This window comes from Tachypleus tridentatus, chromosome 4 (assembly GCF_004210375.1).
Source record: "Tachypleus tridentatus isolate NWPU-2018 chromosome 4, ASM421037v1, whole genome shotgun sequence".
NCBI lineage: Eukaryota > Metazoa > Arthropoda > Merostomata > Xiphosura > Limulidae > Tachypleus > Tachypleus tridentatus.
The window spans coordinates 93,162,370-93,189,255 of record NC_134828.1 but is presented as its reverse complement, the minus strand read 5'-3'; the positions used below and the strand labels follow the sequence as shown (position 1 = coordinate 93,189,255).

At 35.0% G+C, this 26,886-nt stretch overlaps 1 protein-coding gene across 4 annotated transcripts in view; it reads right to left on the bottom strand.

Annotated features, from left to right (window-relative positions):
• Window positions 1-411: 411 nt before the first annotated feature.
• The window catches only part of LOC143249703 (solute carrier family 12 member 2-like), a 54,916-nt gene continuing 28,441 nt past the window's right edge, over window positions 412-26,886 (bottom strand). For 3 of the 4 annotated variants that reach the window (XM_076500013.1, XM_076500015.1, XM_076500014.1), the window contains exons 9-22: window positions 24,396-24,519; window positions 20,614-20,715; window positions 20,001-20,156; window positions 18,038-18,137; window positions 17,657-17,768; window positions 15,944-16,078; window positions 14,800-14,906; window positions 9,538-9,704; window positions 8,558-8,776; window positions 7,645-7,759; window positions 6,217-6,303; window positions 3,864-3,969; window positions 3,462-3,529; window positions 414-1,263 (exon numbers count right to left, since the gene is read on the bottom strand). In XM_076500013.1, coding sequence (XP_076356128.1) covers window positions 1,125-1,263; window positions 3,462-3,529; window positions 3,864-3,969; window positions 6,217-6,303; window positions 7,645-7,759; window positions 8,558-8,776; window positions 9,538-9,704; window positions 14,800-14,906; window positions 15,944-16,078; window positions 17,657-17,768; window positions 18,038-18,137; window positions 20,001-20,156; window positions 20,614-20,715; window positions 24,396-24,519 — 1,737 coding nt within the window. In that variant the 3' untranslated portion in view covers window positions 414-1,124. Of the gene's footprint in view, window positions 1,264-3,461; window positions 3,530-3,863; window positions 3,970-6,216; window positions 6,304-7,644; window positions 7,760-8,557; window positions 8,777-9,537; window positions 9,705-14,799; window positions 14,907-15,943; window positions 16,079-17,656; window positions 17,769-18,037; window positions 18,138-20,000; window positions 20,157-20,613; window positions 20,716-24,395; window positions 24,520-26,886 lie in introns of all 4 variants that reach the window. The other variant, XM_076500012.1, reaches the window with a different exon arrangement.

Genomic DNA, 26,886 nt, shown 5'->3' with positions numbered 1-26,886 from the left:
AGATAAAAAAAAAAAACAAATTACAACCTAACGCCATCTAGTTCTAGGCCAATTGATATCACACAGTTTTAATAAAGTATACTGCAAAATTGAGATGAAGTATAAATTATATTAGTTTTTTAAATGAAACGAATAACATTTTTTAATTGTCGATAATCTAAGTTTGATAGAAGAAATATGTAACCAGGTGAAATGTAAGACCAACCAAAATAAAGCTTTGGTTATCACAGAAACTTATCTTGTTTTTGTAAATAACCTTTACAGAAATTAATGTTGTAGCCTTTTGAAATAAATCTATCAAAGTTGATTAACCTCGGAAAATCTATTATAATTAACAATAAAAACTGAGTTTTATACACACAATTTTTAAATAAATACACCAAAATATATTCAACGTGAAAAATATCATTTTTAAATATATATATTTAACAATATGTGCTATCCTTAGTGTAATTATCTTCAATTAATAAGATATTTTTATTTCAAATAAATTTCAATGAGCTAATTTCGTAATAAGTGTAGTGTGGGACATGGTGCTTGAAAAACTAATTTGAAACTAAATATATAGAGGAAAGATGACGGACAATAATCAAACAAGTCTATCGAAAAAATAAACTGAAGCATATAATACACCGAATTTATATATTATTTTATCCATAATTGATCTTAAAGTAGATATTTTTGGTAGATTTATGAAAAGGTGAATTGAAGAGGGCACTTTGTAACGAGTGTAATTTTGCATGTTAAATTTATTGTTGACTTGTAAGTAAATTTAAGAGATGCTTTTCACCTTTAGATAAATATAATTTTAGACAGAATAGGTGAACTAGAAAAAAGTATCAAAATCCACAGCCACTACTAAAACGATTGGCTTAAAGTATGAAATTTCTAAATGAATATCGGTAAAGACAAGGAACTTGTGCTGATTGAAAACTAAGCTAAATAAACAGAATATGTGATTTCAAACAAACTCTGAATAATTGCGAAAATAAATATATTGAATGTGAAAGAAGCAGTTACGACAAAATAATAGTTTAGAGCCTTGTGGCCTATTTCATCGTAGATAACCCACACACTATATTTGTCTGGTCACTTCCTCCCTAGATTACCATTGTCTTTAAGGGTTAAGAGGAGTAGAACGTCAAAACACTTGTTTGGTTGCCACGAATAAGCAAAAATGGGGGCATATCTTGTGTCAGGATTTCTAACCAGGCCATGTATAGTGGAGCTGGGCAAACATTCTTCACAGGCATTGGTAAAGTCCTGAAATAAAACAAAAAGAAAACATCAATTGTCTGTTATCAAACATTGTAGCAAAACTACAATGACCAATCATATAGTGATTGTAATTTATATCTACAAAATAAAGTGACCTCGTAGTTAAGTGCAGGAGGTAGCGATAAGATGGTGTAATCAAAATAATACGATTTTTATACTGTGTGAGAAAATAGAGACACCTAGTTTATACGGTAAATAAGCCCTACATTTTCATCTAAAAGGAAATAATCTGAGGTGTTTTTTTTTGGCATAATGAAAACTAAACGCTTTATCTATTGTTTCTGTCGACTAGTTTAGTAACACAGTTACCATCAGAAAGCCTGATGACAGTAATTATGTTGACGTATGTGGTCAAATAGAACCGTAAACATTTATGTTTCATTGGATGAAGAAATGTCGTTTTTAGTTTTTTTTTTTTTACATTTAATATCTTAATTTTGTTTGTTTGTTTTTGAATTTCGCACAAAGCTACTCGAGGGCTATCTGTGCTAGCCGTCCCTAATTTACTAGTGTCAGACTAGAGGGAAGGCAGCTAGTCATCACCACCCACCGCCAACTCTTGTGCTACTCTTTTACCAACGAATAGTGGGATTGACCGTCACATTATAACGCCCCCACGGCTGAAAGGGCGAGCATGTTTGGCGCGAACGGGATGCGAACCCGCAACTCTCAGATTGCGAGTCGCACGCCTTAACACGCTTGGCCATGCCGGGCCTAATATCTCAGTAAGTATGAGGAACTCAATGAAAGGAATTTTTTTTTAATCCCACCCGCAGTCAGACAGATAGACAAATGGATTCAAAACACGAACGGAATGGAGGCTTTAATGTTGCTTAATTGTGATATTGTTGTTGTATGTCAGTCAGAAATGCGTAAATCAATCATGTTCATTCTAAAAACAATGTTTCATACTGAAGTATCCATTTTACGTTTTCCTTATTCGGTAACAAATGTATACAAAATAATAGCTTTGACAACAAGTTGGCCCGGCATGGCCAGGTGGTTAAGGAACTCGACACGTAATTCGAGGGTCGCGAGTTTTAAACCCCGTCACAAAAAAACGTGCTTGACCTTTCAGCCGTAGGGGTGTTATAATGTTACGGTCAATTCCATCATTCGTTGTTTAAAAAAGTAGCCTAAGAGTTGGCGGTGGGTGGTGCTGACTAGCTGCCTTCCCTCTAGTTTTACACTGCTAAATTAGGGACGGCTAGCGCAGATAGCTTTCTTGTGGCTTTGCGCGAAATTTAAACCTGACAACAAGTAACAAAATGTAGCAAGTTCGTCTCCAGTACAAAAAAGAAACAGTAACAATGTGTAGTAAAATTTCATTTCACAAGGTGGCGCTTACACTTAAACTCCGCGAATCAGATATCTTCTCACTTATTATGTACATTTTTAATTATTCCTATCGATTATTTTTGTTTCAAAATCTTTTCTTACTAAAATCACATCAATAGTGCTAACAATATAACCTATTCCCAAATCTTAGGTTTTCTTTTATTGAAGGTGCATATGGTATGGTACAGCACTAACCATGCATTGCGAAATGTTAATAAAATACCCTTCATTAATGTTCGTGTGTTTTGTGCAAACAAACAACAAAATGGACATTTTTTTCGGTAGTTATACAATACAAGCCAACTGGTGCTAAGTTTATTTTTGTCCACTTATATAACGTGTAGCAAAAAAATATTAGATGTCTTTATAACAGATGAGAATTAGTAAAGTGTAAAGTACGATGAACGTGTCTCCCTCTGGGACGGCGGTAAGTATACAGATTTACAACACTATACTCAGGGGCTAGGATCCCCTCGGTGGACACAGCAGACAGTCCGATGTGACTTTGCTCTAAGAAACACACACAGAGAGACGCGACGAGCGTTAATTTAAGAGCAAAATTGTCAATATTTATTTATATGAGAGTTTCGAATGCAAATACTATAAAATTATTCCATATGGTGGACACAGCACGTGCAGTTTTGTACGTAGAAACCAATAAACCAGTTTTTTTTGTGTGTGTGGCATTATAGTATAAGTCAACAGTAAGTCAAAGTTCAAATAACACGACACAGAATTGTTCACCTCAATCTAATTAATTAATAATATAACGGCAGAAGAGGTTATTAAATCGTCTTTAAATCAAACTTTACTACAACGAAGCGCACTTATCTGTGTCAACTTACATCACAATCAAAGTAGCGTCTTTTGAATAATGGCACAGTTTTTCTCTTAGGCTAAGATGTTTGTTAGTCTGGAAGAGAAAGAAAAATCACAGTTCGATAATTGTTAACGACAATGACCATTTCACTGTATTTACATTCATATATCATTAATTTCTTGGAATTAGTATTATGTCTAAAAATATATATACATTTCGAAGTAGTACAGATTCAAAATATCCATATACGTTACGTCGTTATTGGCTGTTACACACTCAGTTTAAGTTTAAGTGCATACTTTATACCACTGTTTTGTTACACATATAAATTATTTTACGCTCCTTATTCCGTTTGTTTATTTTACTTTTAACAAAAAATTAATTAATTACAATCTCACATTGTGGCTTAACTACAATTAAACATTACTTTTTTCGCATTAGAGGTCAGATGGGTTGGCGTAATCGCTAACGGCGATTTCGTAGTGTTCTCATCTACCATCCATTTGGATATCAGATTCTGAAACTGGAGTTGACTGGTGGAAAAAAATATAGAAAAAAATAAATGAATAAATAAAAATCGGACATTTTACTGGAACTAAAGCAGTATTTTCATTTTATCTTTTAATAAGATTTATTATACACTTAATTATCTGGTAGACGCTTGGAATACAAAGAGATTTGCTAGAAAGTGGGTATCTTTATACGTGACAGGCAGTCTCCTTGATCAGCTAAGAGTAATCACACGGGCGATGGGTTCTATTAACTTGTTGACCTTCTTTTGATCAGAAGTTATAAATTAGAAGTAGTTATGCCAGAATCTTAGGGGTTTCTGTCCTGGGCGTTTACACCATTCAGGTTAAAATACCAAACACCAAGTTAAATCTTTTTTTTACTGTTTCTAGCTGCTCTGTTTTACCAGTGTTACTTGTTTGTAATGCAAACATTCACTTTTAAAATTTAAGTTGTTTTTTTTCTCACTTTGGGTTATAGTAAACAAGAGGGAAATGTGAGTGTTATTGTTATCCCTTTACCACATGTACAAGTTATTTTGTGGAGCAGCGGGTCACTAAAGAATTTGTAACGGTAAATCCAATGTTTGATTCTCCAGGAGGAACACAGCGCAGCTAATCGAATATGTATTTTTGCGTTTAATAACAAAACAAACAAATAAATGTGTTATTCTATGCAGAAACTAAAGATGGGCGTTTTATTTTTAGCACTTAATTAGAATTCATACGATCAAACCAGTAACATCCTTATTAAAAAACACAACACAGAATATAAATAGTTAGATGCAACGTATCAATAATACGAAAAATATGTGATTATTTTGTTCTCTCTCCAATGATTTCAAAAGGTAAAATAGCGTACGGATATTAGTGGTCTATTTGTTTATTTACTCTGTTGTACTGTGTTTTTATTTATCGCCAGGATATACATTAATATGACAAAAAGTTATAACCTAACGCAAGAAACGTGTGTCACTGCCTAGCCTAAGTATTATTTCAACAAAACATATCTATTCTACATAAAAACAAGCTTCCATACGCCGAACATAATATAACATTGTATTTTGTTATAAGGTAAAGTAAGTGCTGTGTAGACATAAATAGCGAAGTAAACTGAAAACCAGTGAACTGACAACATAACAATACTATATACTATAAATAATTCATATTAACTTACAGTTACTATTGAACTTAAAAATGTTAGAAGGACGAGAAATAAATAACTTGTTTATCACAACAGTGTCTCATTGATGACGTCTGATGTGACCAGATTTACCATAAGGTAGTGTCTTATTGATAACATTTGATGTGAACAGGTTTACCATGAGGTAGTGTTTGATTCATAACATCTGATGTGAACAGTTTTATCATAATGTAGTGTTTTATTGATAACATCTGATGTGAACAATTTTATCATAAGATAGTGTTTGATTCATAACATCTGATGTGAACAGGTTTATCATAAGATAGTGTTTGATTCATAACATCTGATGTGAACAGGTTCAACATAAGGTAGTGTTTTATTGATAACATCTGATGTGAACAGGTTTATCATAAGATAGTGTTTGATTCATAACATCTGATGTGAACAGGTTTATCATAAGATAGTGTTTGATTGATAACATCTGATGTGAACAGGTTTATCATAAGATAGTGTTTGATTGATAACATCTGATGTGAACAGGTTTATCATAAGATAGTGTTTGATTCATAACATCTGATGTGAACAGGTTCAACATAAGGTAGTGTTTGATTGATAACATCTGATGTGAACAGGTTTATCATAAGATAGTGTTTGATTCATAACATCTGATGTTAACAGGTTCAACATAAGGTAGTGTTTGATTGATACATCTGATGTGAACAGGTTTACCATGAGGTAGTGTTTGATTCATAACATCTGATGTGAACAGGTTTACCATAAGATCGTGTTTGATTGATAATATTTGATGTGAACAGGTTTACCATGAGGTAGTGTTTGATTCATAACACTTGATCTGAACAGGTTTACCATAATGTAGTGTTTTATTGAGAACACCTGATATAAACAGTGATCTCAGGGAGGGGGGAACCAGAAAGATCGAAACACGTTCCACGTACTTAAAATCTGTGTATCCTAGAAGTTGAACTCATAGAAATAATTTATTTGTTGACACTATTTTACAATGACAGCAACTCTTTTAACAACGTTCTTGTCGGAAGCAAGATTACACACTAAAACCAAAGAACAAGACATACCGGTGTAACAAATGTTTAAAATGTTCTTCTCACCTTTCCAATTTAGGAGGTTCACCTGCTCCGTATAAGACAGTGACAGCAGATGTGTCAATCCGGAATTTTTTCAGTAAGGCTGTTAAGCTGAAAATGAAGTTATAAAACTTCCTTAAGTTTTTTATAATTTCAAATAAAGCTATGACTCTAGTTACAGGATGGATAACTTAATATATTACATAACTTGAGAAAGAAGCGCATCTACACAGCACAATAGAAAATATATAAGCAACGATACTAGTATTGAATTTGAACAGACGTAAGTAATAATACGACTGTTGTCTATATTGTCTTTGCATGTGGCATTCATATAGCAATTTTGTACTGATTGATGCTTGAGATTCCATGCTAAAACTGACCCAACTTCTAAAGAAGGTTGAGCATGTTGTATCAAAACGATTTTGAATTGGTAAGTCGGCGAGTCACATGACAGCCACAACCAATACAAAGTCAAGGTGGAGAGCCAAGTGTTACCACTACATTTTGACGTTGTTTGATATTTCATAAGTAGTGCCATGTCACCAAGAAGTGGTCGCACTTGGGAAAGGTATGCAACAACCATTTTTAATTTAGATCATAAAAATATGATCAGATCGGTATTTAGATTTTCTAAGACCTGTGCTTAATGACATTGAAAAACACTTCGTGCAGTAATATTCATAAAAATCAAAATAAATTATAACCCAGGGGTATAGGGTTTTCAAAATACGGTGTCTTGAAGCAGATGAAAGTCCACAAGCTCAAAGGTAAATGTCAAAAGACGTCCACGTACACCAGTAAACAGCAAGCAATATAATTATTGAGAGACTCTGTTTGAAACCAAACATCTAAGTCTCCAGATGATGCATCTAATGCTTTCTGACGGTTGGGTACTGGGAAACCGTCATCCCGGGACACATATATAATATGAAACCCAAGAAGGAAAAGTGGTGTGCTTTGAGCATGACAGCCGTACAGCAAAGGATTTTACATTGGAAATTACGTTCCAGAGCTATTGCCGAGATGCACGGTTATCAGATAGATCATGACCGAATCTAGCGACATGAACTGTAACCACATGGTGAGGCTCAAAAAAGATTTTACCGTACTCAACCCCCTGTAATGACGATTTGTGTAACAAATAATTCGACATATTAATGGCTTTCGTGTATTCAACGAATATCTTAAGGTTCTAATGACTACTTATTTAAAATAATACAACAACGAAACACCCTAATTACTGAAAATAATTAACAAATAATCTACTAAAAAACATACAACGACATTCCCTAATAATTGAAAACAATTTTACAACATAATCTAATATAAAAACATATGGTCTATATTACCAGTATAATAATGATGATTTCGCATTTGTGGGCAATTGTTAGAACAGAGCAAACCTCTTTTGATATTGTGCTAAATATATCAACTCTTTCTGAAGAATACCTTAACTGAGCTCGGTCTAATTCATTCTCCCGGTGGACAACTGAAAACACTCGCAGATCACAAGAACGCCACTGAGATCTTATTGTCAGCAGATAGGGAACGAGCATCGTTAAGCCTATAAAGAGAAAAATATATACGTAATGACAGTGATATTGTATTTCAAAAACATATGTGTACTTGTGTGTATATGTTTTCTTATGGCAAAGTCATATCGCGCTATCTACTATGTCCCCAGTGAGGAATCGAACTCCTGATTTTAGCAATGTAAATCCGTAAACTTACCACTGTCCCAAAGGAGGACGTTCAGAAACGTAAGGCCAGAGACAACGAAGACAAAGTGTCCTCCAAGACCCAATGATACTTCTGCGGACTTGCAACATCAGAAACCGGATTTCAATACCCGTGGTGGGCAGATCTCAGAAAGCCCATTGTGTTGTTTCGTGCTTAACTTCAAGCGAAAATCTGAATTATTCCTGATTTAATTAAGATAATAATTTCGTCCTTTTTATTTGTAGCTGAAACATTGATTCATCAGCCCCCCAGTGATGGGCAGATCTCAGAAAGCTCATTGTGTTATTTCGTGCTTAACTTCAAGCGAAAATCTGAATTATTCCTGATTTAATTAAGATAATTATTTCGCCCTTTTCATTTGTAGCTGAAACATTTATTCATCAGCCCTCCCAGTGACAGAGCGTAATGTCTGAGAATTTACAATGCCAGAAACCAGGTTTCGATACCCGTCGTACTCAGAGCACAGATACTTCATTGTGTAACTGTGTGCTTAATTATTAGCAAAAAGAATTAGGTAAATTAAAGGTAAACCAATTTCTCTGAGTATAGAATCAAAGACTGTATTATTTGGTACAAACTTTATATTTAAACAACATAAAAACTGGAAAATCAAAGTAATAACCTCCGTCATCATATAACCACCAGATGTCGATAGTGCCTTTCTTCTGTTTCTGCTGAAACTGGTTTACACATTTCAGTACGTCTGATGGTATTTCTTGAACATGGTGCCGTGAAGCCTCGTGACTGTCAAGTCGACGAAACTTGCCCAAAGATGGAAGTCTTACATCGTCCGACGGAATATAGAATACCCCATTTACTGACTCGTCATCATCTACGCGACCTGTAGAGGTAGAATTATATTAAAAACATATCTCAACAAAATTACATACCACTTGTGACGCAAATTTAAACCTAAAGAACCACTGTATATTTTCACTGGTATTTAACTTAGCATTAAACGAGTGTTTGTTTTGTTTTGGAATTTCGCGCAATGCTACTCGAGGGCTATCTGCGCTAGCCGTCCCTAATTTAGCAGTGTAAGACTAGAGGGAAGGCAGCTAGTCATCACCACCCACCGCCAACTCTTGGGCTACTCTTTTACCAACGAATAGTGGAATTGACCGTCACATTATAACGCCCCCACGGCTGAAAGGGCGAGCATGTTTGGCACGACGGGAATGCGAACCCGCGACTCTCAGATTACGAGTAGCACGCCTTAACACGCTTGGCCATGCCGGGCCCTAGCATTAAACACTACTACCCAGTGAAGAATATCACCATATTAACTTCAGTGAGGATGCACTGCATTCCTATTGAATTGTATATACGTAATGATAAATAAGCTCATATTACCTAAGTATTTACTCTTTGCATTCTTAATTGTAATGCTTTGTTTTCCATAATCTCAATCATGATTAAACTGAGAAAAAAACAAAGTGCGCAAATTATTTGTCATTAATTTTAAAAAGTACTAAATTCTAGTTACTGCTTTACAGAACAGATGTTTATACATATAGTTAGGTTGCAATTCTTGATTTTGTAAGAAACACGTGTAACGAAAAAGATTTACAAAATTATACAAGTAAATAAATTTAACCATACCGCATCTTTCTACCACTGATTCAGGGGGCTCTTCTGGGGAAGGTAAGTTGGTTGAATTGGTGTTTTCATTATAAGGAATACCCATCTCTGTCTCGAAGTAAAATGTGTAATCTAACCCATCCCGGAGGCGAAGAATTCCTAGGGCCATGTGCATGTCAAACACTTGTCTGTTTTATAAACAGGTAGAAAAAAAATCGCTATATAAAAAGTGTAAAACTATAAGCCATACCATGTGCATATTGTTAATAAATTCAACATATATAAATCATGAAAAACAGTAGAAACCGAAATATCAAGAATGGGACCCAAACTTAGAATTATTATTTACAATAAATTTCAGACACATAATGTGTTTATTGAAAAACGTCTAAACACAATAAAACCATTGTTTGTTTGTTTTTTATTTCGCGCAAAGCTAAACGAGGGCTATATGCGTTAGCCATCTCTAATTTCACATTGTAAGACCAGAGGGAAGGCAGCTAATCATCACCACCCACCGCCAACTCTTGGGCTACTCTTTTACCAACGAATAGTGGGATTGACCGTAACATTATAACGCCCCCACGATTGAAAGGGCGAGAATGTTTGGTGCAGCAGAGATTCCAACCCGTGACCTTCAGATTGCGAACCGAGCACCCTAACCACGTGGCCATGCCGAACCAATCCATTATCGTGCTAGTAACACACAGTAAACAAGAAAATTATTAATTATACCATTTGTCATAAAAATACAAAATTAATAACTTTTAAAAGAATATGTTTGCGTTAATAGCTCTCAAAAAGATTTGGGGTTATCTATTAAAAACATTTAATAGATATTAAACAAAATTCAAATATGCTGATGAAAACTAAACAGCTGACAGAAAATCAAATAGAGATTATATAATTGGTGATCCCACAACGTTCTCAAACGTACAACTATTTACTGTTCTCGGTTGTCTGCGAATGTGGAAGTCAACCTTAAAAATAATTAAAGATTGCGGACGTAATATATGAGAAATTATTTCATTGTTAGAACCCCCACTCAATATTTAACAAACACCCATCCGCCATACTTTTAACTTAGCGTAACTGTAGGAATTTGTTTGTTGACAAATTCTCTCTTGATTTCCACATTTATAAAACTCCCAGAGTCCAACGATAGACAATTATTACAACATGACAACAACTGTAAATCTCTTACTTAAATTGGTCAGTAATAAATGGACGTCCATCCTACTCCATTACCAGCTTAATTCAAGTGTAAAATGAATAAGCTGAGATGAGTTCAGTCACACGAAGTTGGTCTTTCTAGGTTTGATATGCTGAACCAGTCACCAGTCAAATGATAAAACATATTTAAAGCCAGTTCTAATAATATTCAGATGTTCTTAAAATATTAAAGTCTTCCTGACGATCGCGTATAAGAAAAATAGGTAATCAGAACATTACAACCGGCTTAAAAATTATAATAATTTGTAGTTTATAGCCCTTAAACCTTAACGTATCTTCTAAGAAACTGACATTCTCTTTAGATGTTATTACCCTTTAATTGGGAAATGACTATTCCTATTAAACTTCACTACATTACTTATGATGGGTTTGGTATGAATTTTGCGCAAAGTTACACGAGAGCCATCTATACTAGCCGTCCCTAATTTAGCAGTGTAAGACTAGAGGAAAGGCAGCTAGTCATCATCACCCACCGCCAACTCTTGGGCTACTCTTTTACCAACGAATAGAGGGATTGACCGAAACATTATAACACCCCACGGCTGAAATGGCGAGCATGTTTGGTGTGATGGGAATTCGAAGCCGCGACCCTCGGATTATGAGTCGAGTGCCTTAAAGGTGAATTTTACAGAAAAAAAAACCTTTGCAGTCAAAAACTACTCATACTGATTAATTTTGCAGGTTCACATTTTTTATAAAATATATGTGCTAATAAATGAAACATAGAACTTGGTGCAGAAAGAGCCCTTTCCGAGAGGCAATCCGAACGTTTTAGTTTTTACGTTTGCCGCTAGGAAAAGTACTGTGACGTAATAGTTGCCAATAAACCGCCAACGCCAGCGCGTTTAATGTAAATAAACATGGCCAGTGCATACTGAGAAACAGAGGCGGAGTCTGTTTTAACTTTGTGTTCTGAACAGTGTCGAGTAGCTCCATATCAATTCGAACCTACTCTGAACGAACCTAGAACAGCAGTTACTTTTGATACAGATCTGACAAGTTCTAGTGATGAGGACAGTTCCAGGAGCGAGAGTAGCGAAACAGTGAGTGATACTGATAGCGCCCAGGCCGGTTGCGAGTCGGTCATACCTCCAGTGGAAGAATGGTAAGCCTAAGTCATGACAACAAATATGGTCTGTATTATTTCACGTGCAATTTTAAGCATCTCGAAACTTGTCTGGTGTTTATAAATTATTGGTATCACAGACTTGGTTTTATTTGTTTATACTTTGCGGACTATGGTAACTAATACTCGGCCCTTCCACAATCATTGTACAGGGTATTTATGTGACTCGTAACAAAATTAATTTCAATTATACGTCATAATTCTGTCTATAAAATCAAACCAGATGTAGCAGTCTGAATAGTTAATTTAACATTTCCCATAATTGTATAATTTATATGACATATTCCGTATATTTGTGCAAGGTGTAGATGTGGTTTATGCTAGGAGATGCCAACCAGGAGAGAGTGCGTTTGTTGTCGCTCATACGACAAGGTGTCAAACCGATTAAAAGATGAAGAGTGCATTACCCAGACTCGAGGCTTTGATGGAAGTTGCCTGAATATCGATGTCTTGGAAGCATCATACTATGAATTTGTTGACTGACCAGTAACCATGTTATCATAAAACAAACATAAAGTAACAATATCAAGACAAAAAATAGTCTCACAAAGTATGTAATCCGAAAAAAGCACCGATAGATTTACATAAAACACCAGCACTAAAAGGAACAAAATGGTCGGCGCGCAACGAAGCGTGTTTGGCAACTATTACGTCATAGTTGTAAAACATCACGGAAACAGCCGAACGACCGAGAGGAACTTGAGTTTGAGGACCCGCATATTTGGTTTCAATTTTTACTTAAAAACTAAAGTGTTTAAAAATATGGCAACCACACAGGAATTATACCTAACAAAAGTACAGTTTCTAAGGCAATTATTAAATTTGTTGAAAATTCACCTTTAACCACTAGGCCATGCCGGGCCCTTATGATAGGCAACCCAAGGTTTGGAAAAGTAAATTATAATCTTTTATCAACAATGTAACACTGTATTCTGCCCTCTATAGTAACCGTTCTCAAAAGGGGAATTTTTATCCAAAAGGAAATTGCAAGGCTGTTGTAGAGGGGTCGTATGTTCATAAAAATATTGCAATAACGGATATTTTAGATTATGTAGTTTTAAAATTTGCTATAGTTTCGTGTGTATTTGTGAGGAGAGAGTCTGGAGTATTTTTTTAAGGAGTCCCAACAAAAATGTTTGAGAACCTTTTCTGCGTATGAATAACATGTCTACCTTAATTACAAGTATTGTTATCGTTAATACTGATACATCGTTCTAATATAATTTCGTCTGGATAAAATATGTTTGTCATAAAATTATATTTATTAAATCATTAAAAGCTCAAAACAAATACTGTAAGTCTATTTTATATGGGAAATAAACCATATATAAGATATTTGTTATCAAGCACAAAGCTACACCAAGAGCTACGAGTGCTCTGCTCACCACAGGCATCTAAACAGCTGTGTTACGGGAAAACTCTTACTGGTGTGTGTGTATGTGTATTTCTTATAGCAAAGCCACATCTGGCTATCTGCTGAGCCCACCGAGGGGAATCGATCCCCTAATTTTAGCGTTGTAAATCCGTAGACATATCGCTGTACTAGTTGGGGGCGAACTCTTATTACAAAATAGAAATGACTAATTCCACAGGATTGGTTTGAATTTCGCACAAAGCTGCACGAGGGCTATTTATTATAAATGCCCCTAACTTATCCAACTCATGGTTTACTAATAAATAGTGGAAATTATGTTCACATCATAACAAACACACATTGCTAAAAGAGTGAGTATATGCAGTGAGGGAGATTCGAACCTACGACCCTCAGAATGCGAATCGAGCCCCTTAATTACCAAGATATGACAGGATTTAAGAAGATTAAAACTAGTTAAACATTCCAAAACTGGTAGATAGATTTTATAATGTGAATAATTTTCTAAACATACTCTTATGTTATTGAACAAAACGTCTACATATGAATATGGCCTAAAAAGAATATAGGGATATATACACGTATATTTATAGCAAAACTGACAATTAATCATATTTTGCTTCATTGGAAATAAAACATTCAAATGTCACTTTAATACCCATGAAAATAATAACTAAACTATATGTACTTTCGCAGGATCCCCAAAAGTGTTTTGTTTCGGAGTAAATAAAACCCAAACTAAGAGGAAAATATTTTTTCTTGTTTTTCAAGTTCATATGTCATGCTGTGTTGTAGCTTACGGGTTACATAATTATTCTCGTGATTCGTGGTATGCACACGTTTTACCGATGTCACGTACAAATAAACATTAAGAATTTCTTATATGACGTCATTTTGGTGTCTACTGAGTGACTAACAGACATCTTACTGTAACTCCAGGCGGCCTTCATTCCCCTTTCGAAGAAATTAAACATCACTCATATCAAGTGGTCGTTAAAACAAAAACAAACTATAAAACACTAAGATACAAGTTACAAGACGAATATTATGAAATATATCGCAGTTTCACATGTTTTTGTTGAAACAAATAATACCACAGTGTTAAACAAACACCGTATAGGATAGTTGATCTCTGTCTGCTTGCTTCACAAACTGCAAAGAAAGAGAGAAGACGTAGAAATGTGGCTATTCAAACCTGCAATGTCCTACATTTCTATTCTCATTCAGTATTTGCAGCTAGCTGTGGTAAGGTGATAATGAAATAATAACTATAGAGAACGACATTAAAACATCACCGCTTAAGATAATAATTAAAAAAAAAACTTATATTTTAGGGTTAGCATTCCAGACCCCATAATAATCTACACAAATGTTAGTTAAACAAATAACTAACCACAAAAGTGGACGATCAGTGTATACGACACGTGATGGAGATTTAGAAACAAACAACAGATACGCTCACTATATATTTTAACTGACATCTAACTTATTGCTATGTATTACTGTTCATTGAAGAATAAGACGAGAAAAAAAAACACATAGTAATTCTCACTGAATGACGTTGAAATATTCCTGAAGGTCTTCGTCTGAGCATGTAATCCACGATTTTTTATAACCCATCAACAAGATATTAGGATGCAACTTTCCAATCCCAACGAGCTGTATATGTAATAAATGTCAAAGAATAATAATGACAGTATCAGGTTAGTTTAGTCTTAATAATAAATGTGACACTAAATCCTTTCGAAACATGTAAATTAAATGTGTTTATATACCATACGTTCGATACACCTGTGACATTTTGCACAAACTGTAAACAATAACTTGTGAAAGCTCATGCGTATTACAATAATTTGTAATATTATGTAAAAATACAACTGCCCTACCCTCAAGTTAAGACAATAAAAGAAAAACAAAGGGGGCAAACGCTATACTGCATGAGTTAAAATCTTTAAAATGTATTAACGTGGCTCTAACATGTTTATCATTAAAATGTATTATCACAGTTCTAACATGTTTACCATTAAAATGTATTGACATAGCTCTAACATGTTTATCATTAAAATGTATTAACACATTTCTAACATATTTCTGTAGTTTTTAAAATTCTTGTTAGTTGTATATTGAGCAGACAAAAGTACAACTGAAGGTAAATTGATATAACAGATGTTGCATATCACATAGTACTAATATAGGTTTTGTGTCAACACACAAAGAAATATATGAAATTGTTTGGAAGTACGAAAAAAGTAAAAACCATGCAATAAATATAAACAAAGAATCAGAAATAAATCTTTTGTGGAAATTTTTTACCTTTTAAAAATATTTAAAATTTAGAGGTCGTCGTGTGTTTTTATGTAAAAAACGATTTTCATGTTATTTTCATATTTTTGATGACAGCAAACTACAAATATCGAAACTCAGATCTGTGTTATAAAATTGTAATTATTGTAGTACAACATTTTATCATATTTTGTTGTTTTATATTAATTCATAGTTACGTACCGCTCGCGATACTTCAAAACAACTATTACATGATATATAAAAAAACTGTACGAGTTAAAGATGAATTTATAATGTTTACTGCCATTTATAATCACGTAGATATTACTACTCCACATCAAGTAGTGCTCTTTTAAAATAGTTTGTAAGAAATTGTTACTATACTCAAACGACTAACTGATTTTCAAGTTTACCTGAAGAAGGCCATTAGTTCCTTCTGTTAAGGATTTTGCCTCTATTAAGTTATAAAATGCCTTCACTTTCCTCTTTTGAAGCCATGTAGTATTCTGTTTAACCATAGCTGTTCTCAACATTCGGGGAAGTGGTCCCTGAGAATTTTAAGGTCAAATAAATTTATTAGTATACACACAGTACAGCTTAAAAAATATAGTTTTTCTATTTGGGACAAATACATAATGAAATTAGGTTTTACGAAATAAGTATGTTTTAGGGAAAAATAATTCAATATATGAAAGAAACAAAAAAAGTGATTTGTTTTTGATGATTTTGCCATTCGGAATCGAGCAGACAGCTATCAATTGTGTTATATGTGGTATGCCCACTACGAGCTTCGAAACCCCGTTTCTAGCGTTGTAAGGGCGCAGACATTCCGCTATTCTACTGGGTGTTTTAAGGATTTCCATTAATAAATCTAGAATATTTCAAATTGAAAGTAACTAAAAAATTGTATTCTGTATAGTAAAATATATCACGGTATTTTTAATTATATCATTTATATTATAATATTGACCAACCAGGAACATCCACTGACTGACTGTATATATGTACTTTTTTAAGAATGAACTAGTTATGTGGGAAGGGCATGTTTATTATTAAGAAAGATATAATTAGATGAGCGGGCATAAAACACGTAAAATTATATTGCAAAATTACATACTTTATAAATTATATTTATTTTGCAACTTTTGGTTGACATTTAGGAAAAATCTAAGACTTTATAGGTTCTTAATAATTTATATAACTGAGCAAACAAAAAAGTACACCTTCTTTATGAGTAACGCACCTGGACTGTTTCTTTAGACATAGATAAATGTTCCTTGAAAAGCCACCTTTAATTTTAATAATGTAAATGAAATTTACAAAGTAAATAGTCAAAGCCTTCTGCAGTCTATAAAGTATTTGGTAACATGAAGAGAACTCGTGTGTTTAATACAGAGTTGTTCTTTATTCACATATTTTGTCTTGTAATAGCACACCTATTGATAAATACATATATTTAATCCAGAGAGTTATTTTACACAGTTGTGAAAATACAAAACAAAAAAACAGTAATATCTTATGATTGTCACCCGTCAGATCTTGGGCTTACATACATTTATGTCTTAAATGAATAATCGATTTTTTAAAGCTTTGTTTCCTTTTATAATTATAAAACAGCATGATGTAAATTTGCTGATAACCCCTTCCTGCTGGCGGTAACGCTGAAGGGAATTTATTTGTTGGTAGTTCAGCATAAAGTTACACAATAGGCTATCTGTGTTTTCTTTCCCCACCAGAGGTATCGAAACTCACTTTCAGCGTTATAAGCCTATAAACGTATCGCTGTGATACTGGGAAAGGTGTGTAATATAAATGTTACTTTGCTAAAATATCTTAAACAGTAATAACTAACAGTAAACAATAATCGTTAGGTAGGTCAAACGTTGCCTGTAAGATAATTCTCTCAAGCAAGTCACACATAAACAATTAATTGCTTGTAAATCATACAACAAGACTGAGTTTTGAGAAACGTGTTTCAATTACATTGTGACAAAATAAATCAATTTTAAAGGGATTTCCTGACCACGTAAGTGGAAGAATACAAACAAAAAACAGATATATAACAATTAAATAGTAATTATCGATCAGTAAGCCTCCAATTCGATAACACGAATCAATTGTTCTACCTGAATCACATGACCACAGACCATTAAGCCAGTCTTTTTTGTGATGCTATATGCAAAATCAACCAGAGGAGGTCGGCTACTTGGGTTACCAGTGAGAACAAGAATAGCTGGTCTGAAAGAAAAACAGACGATAAGTAACGTAATCTTAAGCAGATATTCTGTTTGTTTGCTCTATTAACCCCTCAAAACAAGATTGTGTTTTCACAGATAACATACAAAGCAGGGCATCGGACTCCACAGAATCACAGACAATAAAAATACACTGATTAAAATTCATTTTCACACACATCTATGAGTTCTTATCAACTGTTTTCAATACTTGTTTTCATTTTATCCAGGTGAATAACTGGTTCAGAGAAACTGTTATGATTCACTAGTTACCTATAATTCTTTACATGATCTTCAGTGAGATTTAGCTTCAAAGTGGCTTCAAGAGCAGATTTGTAGCAAGCTGCTTCCGTAGATGTCCCCCAATTAACATCTATTTAAAATGAACACATACTATTAAATGGTCTTACTACGATATATATAAAAATGTTAGTATCTGACTAAATACTTCACATAACTTTGTTGAGATACCACATAAACAAATTGTTTTATCATATATTCTTTGAGCGAATGTTACCACATACGTGTCAGCTTGTTTGTTTTTTGAATTTTGCGCAAAGCTACTCGAGGGCTATCTGTGCTAGCCGTCCCTAATTTTGCAGTGTAAGACTAGAGGGAGGGCAGCTAGTCATCACCACCCACCGCCAACTCTTAGGCTACTCTTTTACCAACGAATAGTGGGATTGACCGTCACATTATAACGCTCCCACGGCTGAAAGGACGAGCATGTTTGGCGCGACGGGGATGCGAAATCGCGACCCTCAAATTGCGAGTCGCACGCCTTAACACACTTGGCCATGCCGGGCCGGCAGCAGTGTTGTAAAACAAAGTCTGCTGTTAAAATTTTATACAAGGTGTCCAAACATTGTGGAGCACATTTTGAAAAGTATTAGCTATAAATGTACAATAGCCTACTTTTCCTCAATATAATCTCTGTAGATATAACACTGTACTTCATAGGCAGCTTCGCCATTTTCCAAACATTCTGATGAGCTTGGATTCTTTGTTTTCCTGGAGATGTTCGCGTAAAGATACTCTAGAGCTATTTGTGCTAGCCGTCTCTAACTTGCAAATAATATACAGTTTTTCAAGATGACGAGAAACCCACTTGAAATAAAAATGTATTCTCAAGACGGCTGACATGGGTATTAAAACTTCAAATACAATAAAATACAAAAACAACGTTGCGATCTTCCGAGGTCATCTTCAACTATTTAACAAAGAGAGTTCGTTAAAGTTGTAATACCGGTATCAGCCGTCTTGAGAATACATTAACAGATAGTTAATCAACATCAACTCTTGGGAGATTAAGTGTTTCCTACTTTATTCATCTAATCATGGGTTTGGCCAGGTAGTTAGGGTCAACTCGCAATTTGAGGGTCGCAGATTCGAGTTCCCTTCACACCAAACATGATCGCCCTCCCATTCGTGAGGGCCTTATATTATGACGGTCAATCTCACTATTCGTTAGTAAAATAGTAGCCCAAGAGTTGGCGGTGGGTGGTGATGGCTAGCTAGCTATCTTCATTCTAGTCTTACACTGCTAAATTAGGGACGGCTAGCGCAGGTAGCCCTTGTGTAGCTTTGCGTGAAATTAAAAACAACAACAACAAACAAATAAACAAACAAAATCATTTATTCGTTGAAACCAGTTCGTGCAGTTGGATGTGTAGCATTACTTCACTGGAAAAAACACGTGCTAATAACGTCATCATCTTTCAGCTGCGTCATAAAAACTTAATCTGTATGTCTTATATGTGTTCCAGAAATTATTTAATGAAGCGATATGATACACACCAGATCATCCATGATACACTTATAGATTATATGACTTTAAACTGTTTACGACTGTCTTTAACTGATTGCATCATTCGATGAATCTCTTCCATGACGTCCTTGTTAAAACTATCGATGCACGAGAAATCTAAATATGGATTCAACGTAATAATAAATGATCAGCAAGTTTTGTTGAACGGTTGTGATTGTGACAGTACTTATTGACAAGATACTTGTGTATTTATACAACGACTGGTAAGATGAAATAATTTCGTGTTTTAAGAACAATATGCGCTTGATCGCATGTCTTTACGTTTTCTTTATATAAATGTTAAGTTACAAAATGAGAACAGGTAATTGTAGAACATTCAAATATACCACACGCTATTATCATCTCTCAAACTAAGAAGAATAACTAGTCACTAACTAGGTAATTGGTTAATATATTAACTAAAAGTACCTGGTTTGTTTCGCAGAACGTACACGTATAATCCCAAAACGACAATGAACGTAATAAGAGCAGTAATCCAGTTCATAATAAACATCACAGCTAGACAAAGAAGTGCGCCTATAAGGCTTAACCACTTGTTGAAGAATTTAAATCCGGGTCTGAAACCTGTAAAATACAACATCAAAATTATCATTCTATATTATATTACAGCCCATAAAGCTTAAATGTGTTGTGTTTTCTTCTATAGAAATGTATATTGTAACACATACTGGACGTAAATTAAGAAAGTTCATAAGACAACAAAAAAGAATGACATATCTTCGTTTGTTTCTTTCGAATTAAACATCAAGCTATACAATGGGTTATCTGTGCTCTGCCCACCACGGGTATCGAAATCCGGTTTTTAGTGTTGTAAGTCCGCAGACATACCACTGTGTCACTGGGGGCACAGATGTTTGTAATAATATCATACAAGGAAAAGAGAACACTTACGTACTTAATGACGTATATTTATAGATGCCTTAATATAATGAATAACATCAGGTCGCTTTATTATCATGAACACATTTTTACATATTCAAAAAGACTTAGAAAAAAATGAAATAGAGAATCCATTCCTTACCTGGAGATTTTATATATGACACATGAAAACAGGAGAAGTTCAGGAGACAGTAATTCGCCATGAAGAAGTTAGATATTATGGGAGCTATCACATTAAGTTCACCTAGAAGTACGACATAAAATCAACTAAAAAACAGTCAATAATATAAGATGTCAAATAAAGTAAATATATTATATGGTTCATCTTAATATGTTTTAATGGTTGATCGATATATTCATTATCACCATTCTACGTGAGTAAATAAGATTTGTTTGTTTTAGTTCAACACAAAGCTCACAATGAGCTATTTGTGCTCTGCCCACCACAGGTATCGAAACTGACTTTCTAGCGTTATAAGTCCGCAGCAGTATCGATCAGAACTGACATTGCTCAAACTCTACTTTTTCAAGACCCGGCATGGTCAGGTGGGTTAAGACGTGCGATTCGTAATCTGAGGGTCGCGGGTTCGCATCCCCGTCGCGCCCAACATGCTCGCCCTTTCAGCCGTGGGGGCGTTATAAAGTGACAGTCAATCCCACTATTCGTTGGTATAAGAGTAGCCCAAGAGTTGGCGGTGTGTGGTGATGACTAGCTGTGTTCCCTCTAGACTTACAATGCTAAATTAGGGACGGCTAGTGCAGATAGCCCTCTTGTAGCTTTGCGCGAAATTCAAACAAACAAACATATTAACGTGTACTAAAAGGTAAGGAGGAAGAGGTCAAATGTACCTGACCCTCCTGGGTATTTAACAACATCAATACCCAAATACCCACACAGTCAAACTACTAAAAGGTAAATATTTTAACGTGTACTGGTGAAGGTTAAATAAAGAATATAATCAATTTCATGATTAGATCACTTATATAAATATAAAGAGCATTTAATCAGCAAGAATAAGCGAGTTTTTACAGTTGTTCTAACATTTAGCCCAGAAGGTGGCGTGTCTTAAAATTACCTATATGTGCTGATCATAAAGAAATATGAAACAAAATACTGAATTTTGTGTATGCCATTACAGGCATATGTGTGTCTGAGCGCGCGACCAGAAATTAAATGAAAAATTCGTGATATGCAAAAGTTTTAAATATGAAACATTCGCTGGAAATAAACTTATTTCCTACATGGAATATTTTCAGCGCTGGTATGGTACTCAATCAGAGACGAACTTTCGAAGCCATATCTTCGTTTTAAGATCAAATTATGATGTCTCGTTCTTAATTTCATTTATACCATGTCTAGTGTTCTGGATTCAGACTATGGATTTGTTTGGTTAAAGTACGATAATCCAGGATTAGGAGAAGCAAAATATGCCTTCAGGAATATTGTGACTGAATGCTATAATGAAAGAACCAGAAGCACTATATCACGATAAACTGACAACAGTGAAGACATCCATTCTCTACGGACAATTACTGGTTCAGTTATTTTTCTCATCAAATGCAAATCACTGGCAACAGTCTCAAGGATCCATTTCTCGCAACCCGTTCTCTTATTTCAATGACTTTAGAATTCTTTTCATCATTATTAGAACAGCAAAATTATTTGGGAAGTTTGAAAGAAAATGCCACCTTTTCTAACCGTTGTCCATTATATGAGAAGATATCCTGCTGCCCTACGAGTGCATCCTCTCCAGCGGCACAACTGTGAACTTACAACGCTAGAAATCGGGTTTTGATACTCGTGGTGGACGGAGCACGGATAGGCAATTGTGTAACTTTTCGCTCAACTACAAACAAAAAATCATAATTATTTAAATGCGACATATTTATGTAATTCCGTGTGAAATTAATATATGTGCCATGAGGTTTTAAAATGTTAGTCTCGACACCGTCTCTGTACTACAAACACATTTTGAAGCATTCGACACCATCTCTGTACTACAAACACATTTTGAAGCATTCGACACCATCTCTGTACTATATACACATCTTGGAGCATTCTACACCATCTCTGTACTACATACACATCTTGGAGCATTCTACACCATCTCTGTACTATATACACATCTTGGAGCATTCTACACCATCTCTGTACTACATACACATCTTAAAGCATTCGACACCGTCTTTGTACTACAAACACATTTTGAAGCATTCGACACCGTCTCTGTACTACATACACATCTTGAAGAATTTGACACCGTCTTTGTATTACAAACACATTTTGAAGCATTCGACACCGTCTCTGTACTATATACACATCTTGGAGCATTCTACACCATCTCTGTACTACATACACATCTTGAAGTATTTGACACCATCTCTGTACTACAAACACATTTTGAAGCATTCGACACCATCTCTGTACTATATACACATCTTGGAGCATTCTACACCATCTCTGTACTACATACACATCTTAAAGCATTCGACACCATCTCTGTACTACATACACATCTTGAAGCATTCGACACCGTCTCTGTACTACAAACACAATTTGAAGCATTCGACACCGTCTCTGTACTACATACACATCTTGAAGTATTTGACACCGTCTTTGTATTACAAACACATTTTGAAGCATTCGACACCGTCTCTGTACGACATACACATCTTGAAGCATTTGACACCGTCTCTGTACTACATACACATCTTGAAGCATTCGACACCGTCGTTGTACTACAAACACAATTTGAAGCATTCGATACCGTCTCTGTACTACATACACATCTTGAAGCATTTGACACCGTCTCTGTACTACATACACATCTTGAAGCATTTGACACCGTCTCTGTACTACATACACATCTTGAAGCATTCGACACCGTCTTTGTACTACAAACACATTTTTAAGCATTCGACACCATCTCTTTACTATATACACATCTTGGAGCATTCTACACCATCTCTGTACTACATACACATCTTGAAGCATTCGACACCATCTCTGTACTACATACACATCTTGAAGTATTTGACACCGTCTTTGTACTACAAACACATTTTGAAGCATTCGACACCGTCTCTGTACTACATACACATCTTGAAGTATTTGACACCGTCTTTGTACTACAAACACATTTTGAAGTATTTGACACCGTCTCTGTACTGCATACACATCTTGAAGCATTCAATACCGTCTCTGTACTACATACACATCTTGAAGCATTCGACACCGTCTTTGTACTATAAACACATTTTGAAGCATTCGACACCATCTCTGTACTATATACACATCTTGGAGCATTTGACACCGCCTCTGTACTACAAACACATTTTGAAGCATTCGACACCGTCTCTGTACTACAAACACATTTTGAAGCATTCGACACCGTCTCTGTACTACAAACACATTTTGAAGCATTTGACACCGTCTCTGTACTACATACACATTTTGAAGCATTCGATACCATCTCTGTACTATATACACATCTTGGAGCATTCGACACCGTCTCTGTACTACAAACACATTTTGAAGCATTTGACACCGTCTCTGTATTACATACACATTTTGAAGCATTCGATACCATCTCTGTATTACATACACATCTTGAAGTAGTTCTCTTATGCTCCGTTTACTTGAACACATAGAATTACACAATTTTACAAACTTCAAATTAAACTCCCAATAAACCAGTCGTTAACGTCTATTTCTCGAAAACACCCACATTAGAGAAACTTTCAAACCTTGCGTTTCTTTTGTCATACGTTAAATAAAGCGTGGTCGCAGTTATTAATTTGATATAAGACATTGTTTATAATGTAACGAATCAATGTCATGGAAGATTATTAAAATAAATATCTTTTTAGACAGCAAATATTACAATCTACAATCTAGCGAAATATTGGCAAAAAATATCTTACCAATGACCGTAAATAAGATGGAAATAATAACCGTTAAAACAGCTGCTCTGCGTGGATCATTAGTTTCTCCATAGCCTTTCTCAAAGAAATGAATGTATGGAAACAGCCTATCTTTGCACACAGCCTGAAACGTATAAATTATATTAATAAACAACTGATATTAACAATTTACATGCCCGAACAACATTCGAATGCTAAGAAAACATTATCTTTAAATTAACCCATTAACTGTTTATCAGGATCTGTCTGGGAGGGGGGGGTCAGGTATGATGCTTCCCCTCCTTCCCTGTGCATCACGTGGTTTTACCACTTACTGTCGCTGTCATGGTTACTATACCCCTATAAGAGCCACATGTCCAGTTGTGTTCAATGTTCATCACTTGTACTTTTTACTTCATTTGTTTTGCTAATGTCTGGCTTATTATAAACACTCATATAATTCAGTGCTGGTTCATCTTGTAACCTATCTTACACGTAATTACATAAATAAACCCCTTTTAATACATAATATATACACTACATAAATGATGTGTTAGGTACGTTTAGCAGACGGTAGCGGATTGCTGTATTTATAATTCATATTTAGGGGTGAAAGATATTTAAGCTCATTGTTATTATGTATGATCATATATAATGTGGGTTATACTTCCCGTTAGAAAGGTGAATCAAGAGACAAAGCCTACTCTGCACAGACAATGATCGTAGCCGTCGGTTCGTATCCAAACATGGTGTATAAAGTTTGGAAAAGGCTTAAGTAGTGAAGGAAATTATTTTTACTTCCCTTTCAAGCCATCTGCCAACCTTATTTTATAAAATATTGGGTTTTTTGTCATCAACATTTCGTATCTTGCTATTCAAAAAATTGGTAATATCTGTGGCTAAATAATTTTTTAATTTTCTATGACAAAATGGCGTCAAGTCGCTCCACTTCTTTAACACTTGAAGGGTCAAATGGACTTGTGGATCTTGACGATGATTCGGCTTTGGATCTAAGTTATCTGACGATAATTTTTAGTTTAATATGAATGAAACAATACGTGCTTAAAGGGTTATGTTTGAACTTAAAACTTCCTTTGTGTCTCATTTCCAGTAGGCCAGTGCCTCTCAAAACTTATTTTACGCAAACAAACCAATGAATAATAAGTTATTCTGTTGTTTTATTTGCCAAACGACAGATTGAAAACATCTGGTATGAGCTATTTCAGTCTTAACTGTTTAAAATATCAGGTTTAAAGTTTGTACTACAGATACAAAATGATTTTAAACAAAGTTTTGCAGCCCAATGTATTCTATCTTCCAAACGGTATACATAGGAAAACAAACTTGGACAGAAATGTTAATTTGCTTCATGCTGATAGAAATATCACAATCGTCACGACACAGCTGTGGTGTCTCTTCCACGTGAGTAAAAATAGGCTTGTCGATCGATTGGTAGTGTACCTCCTTCAACCAATAAGAAACATTGGCAAGTGTGAAAAGAAGTGAAATAGCGAAATTGTACTGCTAGAAGGGATAGAATTCCAAGGCAGCTCTTAAAGATTACTGCAGGATTCATGACTTCTATGGAGGGTCTTGTTCTACTATTGCTGTGCCCCAAGTCATGAAATAAGTTGAGTATTTGTAGATTGCGCTTGTCATAAGCCACGTACAGACAGACCTCTAACACCAACTGAAATTATCACTGAGGTCAAACATGTCATAGTATAATAAACGAGCACATGGGTAGGGAAATGAACATTATATTTCGTGGTTTCTAGATGGCGAATTTCACTGTTCGTAAGCCTTCTTTGATCAAATTTACGGATGTTCACTTACAATATCTTCAAGTACTAAAGGAGACGGATTGCAGTTCCTGACATTGGTCCGCCTATATCTTATAGCTTGATGAAGCATACTTCACCCTGGTTCGAAGTGCCAGCATGAGCAACTGACCATCTGAACGAATAACATTTACCGCGCACACCTTCGTGATGCTGATGTGATAATATGGCATGGTTTCATTACTGACTTTGTTATTGGGCAGAATGTCTTTAAATTACTACTACCACATGGACTGCAAACCTGCTCAGTCAGCGCTGGACGGTATCATGTAATGTAAACAACCAATATGGTTCCCATACTGAAGCAGCAAAATGGAAAACAGTTATACAGGATGGTGCAAACTCCCACATTTTGTTAACCAGGTAAGTCACGTCTTACCGATGAAGTTTCAAAAGAGAATGGCTTTACATCGCTTTCCTTGTGAATGGTTACATCTACTACCATCCTAACAATAATCTTATTCTGAATGTGGAGATGTCTGAAGTCACGCGTGCATCATGGGAAGCCTCGCACACAGTTACAGACCTTAAGGATGCAAAGCGTTCTGGAAGTGGCATGTTTATTATATGAATTGTAGATGTTTGCTTCACATCCGTTGTTGGAACATGTTTAATGCACTCTGGAAAACTGCTTGGATCAAACATTGGTTCATCGTGAGTGCCATTGGTGG